The 10,784-nt window shown below is 40.2% G+C and overlaps 1 protein-coding gene across 2 annotated transcripts in view; it reads left to right on the forward strand.

Moving 5' to 3' along the window:
• The window catches only part of NKAIN2 (sodium/potassium transporting ATPase interacting 2), a 1,142,378-nt gene extending 1,136,553 nt beyond the window's left edge, over positions 1–5,825 (forward strand). For both annotated transcript variants that reach the window (XM_089686435.1, XM_089686437.1), the window contains one exon: positions 1,143–5,825. Coding sequence is in view for 1 of the 2 variants with exons in the window: in XM_089686437.1 (XP_089542563.1) it covers positions 1,143–1,152 (10 nt within the window). In the remaining variant the exon portion in view is untranslated. The remainder of the gene's footprint in view (positions 1–1,142) is intronic.
• The last annotated feature ends 4,959 nt before the right edge of the window (positions 5,826–10,784 follow it).

Genomic DNA, 10,784 nt, shown 5'->3' on the forward strand with positions numbered 1-10,784 from the left:
GTCCATGCTTAGTGTGGCACAGACAGACACACAATGCAAAGGTTAAGTGAACGTCTCTCCTTTTTATCTGCTTTCAGGTGTGATTTCTATATTGCCCACACCTGTTACTTGCCCCAGGTGAGTTTACAGGAGCATCACATGCTTGTAACATTCTTATTTATCCGCAGTTGTGAAAGGGTGCCAATACTTTTGTCCAGCCCATTTTTGGAGGTTTGTGTGACATTATGTCGAATTTGCTTTCTTTCCTCCCTTTTTTTGTTTTGTCCCAATACACACAAAGGGAATAAACATGTGTATAGCAAAACATGTGTTAATGCAATACGTTTCGTGAGAAATACATGATTTCCTGGAGAAATATCAAGGGTGCCAACAATTTCGGCCATGACTGTATACCAGCATATATAACAGATTCAGCATTACATGGCAGCAATCATTTGTTGATTCCTGGATTAGGTGCATGGCAGTGAAGCTGAACGTGTCAAGCTCAGGGGCGGACTGATCATTCGGGCACTCGGGCACTGCCCGAGGGCTCAGGGTCAGTAGGGGGCCCCATGAGATGCCCCTGGTACCCTTCATAGGCTTTTTTGGGTGTGGTTTGAGTGTGGGCGAGGACACAGGGGCCCCATGATCCCCTATTGCCCAGGGGCCCCATGAGTTGTCAGTCCGCCCCTGGTCAAGCTTTAATGTCACTTCTATGTCTACCCCACAACTAATATTCAGCCTAGGAGTTGGAGAGTGGTCACTGTCATGGCAAAGCTGCTTTTCAAACAGGAAAGGATGCTCCTACATGAGTTCTTTTAAAGTTTATGTTGCAAGCAACTATTATTATGATTTATATAGTGATTAGAAGTGGTTGGTGTTCTGAGCCTGAAATGGAATGGTTGTCACTCATTTTCTGGCATGCTATATTTTTTCTTGTTTTAATCCGTGGTGTATAACTTAGAAATGTCCATCTAAATTTAAATGTCTTTAATCTAAATTTAATGTTTTCATCGAACTTCTTGTCAGAATACCAGAAAAAGAATTAGTGACAAGCGTGCACTTATCCTTATGCAAAAGAAAGCATTGCGTGTGTGTGTGGGGGGGGGGGGGGGGGTATTTGAATTACAAGTGTACTTATGGCTTCTGTTCTTCTGTTCTAGGTCAAAGTAACAAAGGCAAATCATCAATGTAGAAGTTTAAAGGAGCATTCACATAAATTGCTTCCTGGAAACATTCCCTTGGATTGTATAAAGAGGGCAAGAAAGTATACGTGATTGTATTTTCTTCTCCTTGGATCAGAATGATGCTAGTTCTCATAGTACACAAGTGGATGTATTTGCAGATGCAAATGTTGCAGTCCCAGGAAGATGGAAAACTGTCTTATTACTGGTGCTTTGGTGCCCTCTACTGGAAGTCTCTCTGCTTTTCCTTCTTTTTGCACTGGTAGCTGTAACTCAACCACTTTGAGTTACAACATGATGTTTGCACAGACAGTAATTACGTCAAAGAGACCTAAGTGTTATGATCAATCTGGACATCAAAGACTGTGAATTAAACTAAAAGTGCCATAAATGCCGCCTGAGTTTGAGGCAGTGGGATATTTTAGGTTTGTTTTGCAGGCAGCCACATCACGTGCTTGTATTTTGCCTTAACCCAGCCAAAATGTGATTGTCAGAGGAGGAAAATCTGTAACGTTACCCGTGAGGGCTCGTTGTAGGACGTTGATCACCTCGCAAAGGCTTCCACCATCGGCATCTTCATCGCTGCTCTGGGGATCCGACTCTCTGATTGGACTGCACATTTGAAAAGACCTCTCTATAGAATCACACCTCCAAACAGAATATAGCAGTTGGGTGACTCAGAAGTATTGCCTTTAAGTTTTGATTGACAAGCTTTCCTAGTTCAGATAGTATTTGTAAAAGATTGACAGAGGTGCTATGTCAGTATAGTAATTTATGATGTTGGTATTAAATGCAATCGTAGTATATGGCAATAAAAAGCCCATATAACACATTTGTAAATGCCGTATGGCTACTCATGACAAAGCTTCATAATTGAAAATATTATTATTTACGCTAGAAAGCCATCAGTCCTGTGATTCTGGACCATTCTGGGTCTCCTAATGCATGATGCCCAACTTCCTGAAGGTCTGTCCCATTGCATAGGCAAAGAAGTCATGCATTGCTGTGCAATGTATCCCATTACTTCTTACTCAAATTATTCTAACTTAGGGGAAAAGGTTTTTCCTAATATTCCATAGACCATGCTGAGTAGAAAGCATCAGAAAAAAAAGGCTGCTCTTTTGTCATTGTTTTTATCTTTTGCCACTGTTGGTGTTTTTTATGTGACTTGTCTTTTACAAAATAAAGTGGACATCTAAAGATTTCTATAGAAACTCAATTAAACGTTTATTTAGTATGAATATTTTATACTTACGTTTAATGTATAATATGGTGTATGTGCTTTTTTCATGATATAAGAAAACGGTTTCTTTTGTGAATATCTGGAACTTTGTGATGTCTGGGGAATTTGTTAGTATATTAAAATGCATATTTTATCTTCCTGTAACCCTGTGATTATAAAAAGAAATGAACATTAGCTGACAAAAATATCCTGTTTCAGGAAATTACTATTCCACTGTATTATGATCTACTTAAAATGCTTTTCTTTTTTACGTTTGATGATAAATAATATTCCTTTAAATATTTAGCTGTGAAATTGTTGTCTACTGGCTGCATGAAGTAAAATGGCTCATAAAAGACAGGAAAATCAAAAATGGTAAGAAATTTGTATAGGATTTCTTAATATTTATACACTTAGTATTATTTCCTTAGTTATGCTTTCTGCTCCAAAAGAGATGTTCTATAAAAGGGGGAAAGAAAAGTTGAAGGTGGTGCCGCCTGTAGCAACCAGTCAGAATCCAGCTTTTGAATTTGTTGTGTGATATTGAAATGAATAGTAAAGTCAGATCAGTTGCTATGAAAAGCAAAAAAAATTCTCATTCATCCATACACAGAAAAAAAATATAAATATATATTCACATATATATTCACAAAATGTATCATGGGTGGTTTAAACAATCATTTTTATTACTGGTTGTTGGTCAAATAAAATCTCAGCTATAAAAATAGAGCCCCCACCACTCCATGAAAATAGAATAACAATTAAAAAAAAACAAAAAACGATACCTTATATCCTAGGTTATTGCTGCATCTTGTAAGAATCTCATGAGAAGATGGTCATGGACATCACTGGGCCTTCTCTCAGGATCCTAGGATTACTGAGGAGCCCATCATATCAAGTGGCACCAGAACTGTCCAAATCTCTCATGAGATTTGGGATTCTGAGCTTTGGAGAAAGGAGAAAGGACCCATGACAGCACCCCTGCCTAGGTAAGCTCACCAAAAATTGGGGTGCAAGATGAGAGTTTTCTACTTTTCTTGCTAATTTTTTTTACTATAACTATGCTTTTTTACATAGGGGGTCTACAAGATAATGCATTGTCTGCTTTAAAAGCTAGTCAGTTTTCCCTTAATATACACATTGGAAGAAGTTTGTGAACCTGCTGCAATCATTGATTTCATCAGGAGTGACTCCTAAACATGGTCTGATTGTCCCAAACAAAATTTGCATAAACGAATATCACACAAACAATTTAATGGAGCATATTGTTTGAACATTCGCAGTCCTGGCTACAAAAGCATGTTAACTCTTGTATTTAGTAACTTATCCAACCTCTTTGAGGAACAAAAAGGAGAACAATAATTTCCACTGTTTCCTGCAAGTGGCAAGGCTGAATTTCTGAATTACCATGATAGGCCATGACCTGGGCTGGCAAGGCTGAATTTTAGCATAGCCATGATAAACCACGACATGGGCTGGCAAGGCTGAATTTTAGCATAGCCATGATAAACCACGACATGGGCTGGCAAGGCTGAATTTTAGCATAGCCATGATAAACCACGACATGGGCTGGCAAGGCTGAATTTTAGCATAGCCATGATAAACCACGACATGGGCTGGCAAAGCTTAATTTTAGCATAGCCATGATCAACCACGACATGGGCTGGCAAGGCTGAATTTTAGCATAGCCATGATAAACCACGACATGGGCTGGCAAGGCTGAATTTTTAGAATAGCCATGATAAACCACGACATGGGCTGGCAAGTCTGAATTTTAGCATAGCCATGATAAACCACGACATGGGATGGCAAGTCTGAATTTTAGCATAGCCATGATAAACCACGACATGGACTGAATTTTAGAATAACCATGATAAATCATGACCTAGGCTGGGAAGGCTGAATTTTAGCATAGCCATGATAAACCACGACATGGATTGAATTTTAGAATAACCATGATAAACCATGACCTAGGCTGGGAAGGCTGAATTTTAGCATAGCCATGATAACCATGACATGGGTTGGCAAGGCTGAATTTTAGCATAGCCATGACAAACCATGACATGGGTTGGGAACAGGGGCAGACTGACCATTTGGAAACTCAGGCACTGCCCGAGGGCCTGGGGTCAGTAGGGGGCCCCATAATATGCCCCTTGTACCTTTTTCATAGGCTTTTTTGAGTTTGGGCAAGGACACAGGGGCCCCATGATCCCCTATTGTCTGGGGGCCCCATGAGTTGTCAGTCTGCCGCTGGCTGGGAAGGCTGAATTTTAGCATAGCCATGACAGACTGTGACCTGGGCTGGCAAGGTTTCCAGAGGTGGCATACAGGTATTTACATAACATGACTGCTGAGTCTGTACACATTGAGGATCCATGCACACTGGGCTTAAAAAACGCTGTTTCTACAGGAGTATTGCATTTTGCATGTAGAAGCAGCACATTGGGAAATTTATAGACATATAAACTCAGCGCTTAGAGGCAGAAAAAAACACCTTCTAGTTTGCATTTTTGAGAGTTTTCTTGCAGAAAAAAATGAAAAAATCTCTTAAACACCTGTACAAAAACACTTTATATGAGCGTTTTTTTCTGCCAAAAGAACTGCTGTTTTTTTAAGCACAGTGTGCATGAGCCCTGAATCAAACTGCCAGCAGAATAGTTTAGCAATTTGCCTTTTTGTCACTTTGCCCTCACAGAGTAAGCAACCTGTCTCATTCAGATTGACTGCTACTAACCTCAGTGTGGCTTTTGTGGGTATAATATCTAATCCGGTTAGTATATTACTAAACCAGTCAACTGAGGTAGTGGGGAGAAACATTAGGCTCACCATACATTATACAATTTTCTTGTGCATTTTTCGTGTAGATCTACCGAAACCAGTATGAGCTCAAACCTAAACACATTCAGTTTGTTTGCAATCAGACAGGACCTTGCACTACATAGTTGAAGGTAAAGCTAAAGGAAATGGAACAAGAAAATTGTATAATGTATTGCCATCTTAAGACAGTTAATTTAGAGGGGAATAAATATATATTTGGCTATGGTAGCTGCTGAACCTATTTGCTCTATGGTGCACTATTCAATTAATGATACTTTGGCACTTTTTGACTCTGTTCACGTCATGTCATACACACCCATGCTTTCAATAACATTTCATCCTTTATGCATCTTTTCATCTCTTCAACTGACAGTGCTGAGGTCCTCTGGAATTTTTCACTGGAACATGTGAACATATCTTTATGGAGAAGCTTATTGTATGAGTGCATTTTTATAAGAAAGAGTACCTTCAAACCACACCTTTTTCCTCATCCCACTGATTGGAATACCTGGGTCCCCTTACCCTCACTTCTAGATTACATTATGCTAAATATTTGCATACTTTTGCCATCAGGGGTTTTGATTGTTTAAATCATTTTTTTCAATAAAGATATGAGAATGTTGTCTGTTTTGTTTGTTAGGTAAGAATGCTATACTTTATTGTTTTTTATGACTTCGTAGTACCTATTTATGCAAAACTCCATGAATTCCATAGGGGCTGCAAACCCTTTCTTGCAGTTGTATTGTTACCTTTTAGAACCCTATTAAGCAGCAGTTCCAGAAAACTCAAAAGCATCGAGACAGCTACTGGTGTTATCCAGTATCAACATGAACCCTTCTAAAATGATCATGTTCAGTTAGTTTACCATAATCTAGATTCTTACACACCCAATTGCAGAATATGCAACAGAGAGGGGCTTGGACATCTTCCAAACTCATTTGTAACCTGAACTTCAACTTTTTTGTACTCCAATGAGCTGTGGGCCAGGTCATTCCCCATTTAATAGGAATGACCTGGCTTGCAACTCATTGGAGTACAAAAAAGCAGGAGTTCAGGTTAGAGATGAGTTTGGAGGATGCCCAAGCTAAACTTTATTGAGCACACATACATCTATATAGACTCAGTAAAAATGATCTTCCTGACAATTTCTCTTTCTCTATCCCTCGCTCTCCTCTTTCAATCACATTCAATCTTCCAAGGTTTGAATCTGGTGGCTGTGTCTAACTTTTTAGCACTGGCATTTTTAGCTCATGTGTTTGAGAGGTTGCAAAGAGGGTGTTCCTGCTTCAACATCAGGTGTGTATCAGAATCACCAGATTACATTAAAAAGATGACTGATGCTACGCATCAATAAACATTAAATTATCAAACTGCTCTGCAGGTAAGCTGTGCTACATAGATGTATCTCAAGATTTAAAGCTGAACTCCAGGATGCTCTCAATTGTTCTCAAAAAACTTCCTTATGCACAGTAAATACAAGCAGAATGTGTTTCTATTACTTCTATTTTGATGAATCACTGTAAGAGGTGAATAGATGATTTTTCATCAACTTTTGATACTGCAGCTATGTCTGGCCACAGGGAGGAGGATTCAGTGTGGCATCCAACATCATATTCTAAGTTGCACCTCAAAAAGCCACATGGGCCTATTAATCACACAGCTCGTAGTGGTGGGTGGGTGAGACCGGGATCTAGGTCCTTACACTACACTGTGAATCAACTACACGTTGAACAAGTCAGACTGAGGTCCAGGTCCTTCCATTGTGCTTGTGCACGAGCTAAACAGGGGTGTTACCAGACCGGTGGTCAAGAGAAGACCAAGTATTATTACATCCAGCCCTCCACTAACTCCCTCTTTCTCAAACAATTTCTTTGTGCAGACAATCTCATTGTCCAGTAGTCTATCCACAAATCATGTACAAGCTCTAGGTCTGCTGTAAAGAATTGTGGTCAACTTCAACGTTCTCTCACTGCACTTATCCAGTACAGACAATTTTTCTCTATAGCTAAGACCATTGCATGTTCTGGATGATGGATAACAGAAATGGAGGGTCTAATTTATTAAGGGAATAAGGAACCTCAACTTCACAAAGTGAATATAAATATTCACTAAGCAAAAATCCAGTTTTCTTTTTTGAATTGCACATAGATGCACATAAATGGGTGTTTAAATTGAACTTTACCCGAACTACTCCTCATATTATTCACTACTTTATTTACTCATTACAGGTATTTATATTACACTGTTAATTTGCACAGCACTTTACAGGTGTACCTCGGTTTATGAACGATTCAGTTAATGCAATTTTCGGTTTGCGAATGAAAATCCAGTGTTTTTGGTTTGATTACATTATTGAATTATATTTATTATTATAATATTATTTTTTATGATTATTTATTAAATTATCATTTATGATTTTGTGTTTCAAATTTTAACATACCTGGGATGTTTACTAGACTCTTGTTCGGACAGATTTCAGTGAGTTATTCCTAAGAATTACAGGCCTACAATAAAAAAACGACATATTTCCATGCAAAAAAATGTACCGCTTTGAGCACAGAAATACTGACAATCATACCGCTAGGCAGGGGCGGACTGACAACTCATGGGGCCCCCGGGCAATAGGGGATCATGGGGTCCCTGTGTCCTTGCCCACACTCAAAGCACACCCAAAAAAGCCTATCAAAAAGGTACCAGGGGCATTTCACCGGGCCCCCTACTGACCCTGGGTCCACGGGCAGTGCCCGAGTGCTCGAATGGTCAGTCCGCCTCTGCCGCTAGGGAGGCTACAAAGAGTAATGACCATTTTCTTGGCTAATAAGCCTGCACACTGGCCTGGGAACATGTACAAAACAAACATTTTTTTTTGTAATTTTGTTTGGTGGGAAGCAGCAATTTTATTAATGCTTAAAAGGCAACATTACAAAATGCCACATTTCTTTAAATAACGTGCCTGGGAGATACCCAGTACCTGCCTTTGAAGTAGTGTATCTGTATGATGTTAACAACCCACTACAGCAAAACTGATACTTACAATGAAAAAAATAGCTGTTTAAATTGCAGGTAAATGACAGCTCACTGCATTCTGTTTGTAAACAAACAGTCAAAGTTTTCTTTCATTTATACCAGACCTTTACTCTGATTTTAAAGGGGGGACAGACAGATTTGGGGTGGAGGAACTTGACTGGCCTGCACAACCTGACTTCAACCCGATAGAACACCTTTGGGATGAATTAGAGCAGAGACTGCGAACCAGGCCTTCTTGTCTGACATCAGAGCCTGACCTCACAAATGCAGTTCTGGAAAAATGGTCAAACATTCCCATAGACACTCCTAAACCTTGTGGACAGTCTTCCCAAAAGAGTTATAGCTGTTATAGCTGCAAAGGGTGGGCCATCTCAATATTGAACCCTATGTACTAAGACTGTAATGCCGTTAAAGTTCAAGTGCATGTAAAGGCAGGTGTCCAACTACATTTGGCAATATAGTATATGTATATATATATATATTTACCAGGACTTCTCCAGAGCCTCCCCATCCTCTGCAACTCTCTACCCTAATCTATTCTATCAGACTATCGCCTACTTTGCCCACTTTTTAGGCGATCTCTGAAAACCTCTCTTCAGGGAAGCCTATCCTGCCTTCAGCTAATAACAGAATCTTCTTTTCCCCCTGCCAGTCCATCCCCCACAGTTATTACCGTTTGTACCACCAGCCCCTCCCTCTTAGATTGTAAGCTCCAAGGAGCAGGACCTTCCTAACCCTTTTGTATTGAACTGTATTGTTGCTATATTGTCTCCCTTTATATTGTAGCGCTGAGAAAACTGTTGCCGCTATATAAATCCTGTTTAATAATAATCTTAATAATATATAGCGCTACCCTGAGAGCCGCTGTATTTTTATATATCATTAATTGGAGCAGGTAACTGTCGTGTCGCAAATCCTATCTGTTTGGGGATCTCATTAACGATGAGCTCCCATGATTCCATCCATATAAAACAAGATACACTTGAAGTAAAGAAAGAATTTTTGCAACTTGGAGATCTTGTTCTCATTTATTTGTATATATATACATATACAGTGGGGCGAAAAAGTATTTAGTCAGCCACCAATTGTGCAAGTTCTCCCACTTAAAAAGATGAGAAAGGCCTGTAATTGGCATCATAGGTAGACCTCAACTATGAGAGACAAAATGAGAAAAAAAAATCCAGACAATCACATTGGCTGGTTTGGAAAGAATTTATTTGCAAATTATGGTGGAAAATAAGTATTTGGTCACCTACAAACAAGCAAGATTTCTGGCTCTCACAGACCTGTGCCTTCTTCTTTAAGAGGCTCCTCTGTCCTGCACTCATTACCTGTATCAGTGGCACCTGTTTGAACTTGTTATCAGTATAAAAGACACCTGTCCACAACCTCAAACAGTCACACTCCAAACTCCACTATGGTGAAGACCAAAGAGCTGTCGAAGGACACCAGAAACAAAATTGTAGACCTGCACCAGGCTGGGAAGACTGAATCTGCAATAGGCAAGCAGCTTGGTGTGAACAAATCAACTGTGGGAGCAATAATTAGAAAATGGAAGACATACAAGACCACTGATAATCTCCCTCGATCTGGGGCTCCACGCAAGATTCCACCCCGTGGGGTCAAAATGATCACAAGAACGGTGAGGAAAAATCCCAGGACCACACGGGGGGAACTAGTGAATGACCTGCAGAGAGCTGGGACCAACGTAACAAAGGCTACCATCAGTAACACACTACGCCGCCAGGGACTCAGATCCTGCAGTGCCAGACATGTCCCCCTGCTTAAGCCAGTACATGTCCAGGCCCGTCTGAAGTTTGCTAGAGAGCATTTGGATGATCCAGAAGAGGATTAGGAGAATGTCATATGGTCAGATGAAACCAAAATAGAACTGTTTGGTAGAAACACAACTCGTCGTGTTTGGAGGAGAGAGAATGCTGAGTTGCATCCAAAGAACACCATACCTACTGTGAAGCATGGGGGTGGCAACATCATGCTTTGGGGCTGTTTCTCCGCAAAGGGACCAGGACGACTGATCCATGTACAGGACAGAATGAATGGGGCCATGTATTGTGAGATTTTGAGTGCAAACCTCCTTCCATCAGCAAGTGCATTGAAGATGAAACATGGCTGGGTCTTCCAACATGACAATGATCCCAAACATACCGCCCGGGCAACGAAGGAGTGGCTTCGTAAGAAGCATTTCAAGGTCCTGCAGTGGCCTAGCCAGTCTCCAGATCTCAACCCCATAGAAAACCTTTGGAGGGAGTTGAAAGTCCGTGTTGCCCAGCGACAGCCCCAAAACATCACTGCTCTAGAGGAGCTCTGAATGGAGGAATGGGCCAACATACCAGCAACAGTGTGTGCCAACCTTGTGAAGACTTACAGGAAACGTTTGACCTCTGTCATTGCTAACAAAGGATATATAACAAAGTATTGAGATGAACTTTTGATATTGACCAAATACTTATTTTCCACCATAATTTGCAAATAAATTCTTTCCAAATCAGCCAATGTGATTGTCTGGATTTTTTTTCTAATTTTGTCTCTCATAG

The sequence above is a fragment of the Staurois parvus genome, unplaced genomic scaffold, assembly GCF_062004578.1.
Source record: "Staurois parvus isolate SC_StPar_1 unplaced genomic scaffold, SC_StPar_1.0 ptg000397l, whole genome shotgun sequence".
Lineage (NCBI taxonomy): Eukaryota > Metazoa > Chordata > Amphibia > Anura > Ranidae > Staurois > Staurois parvus.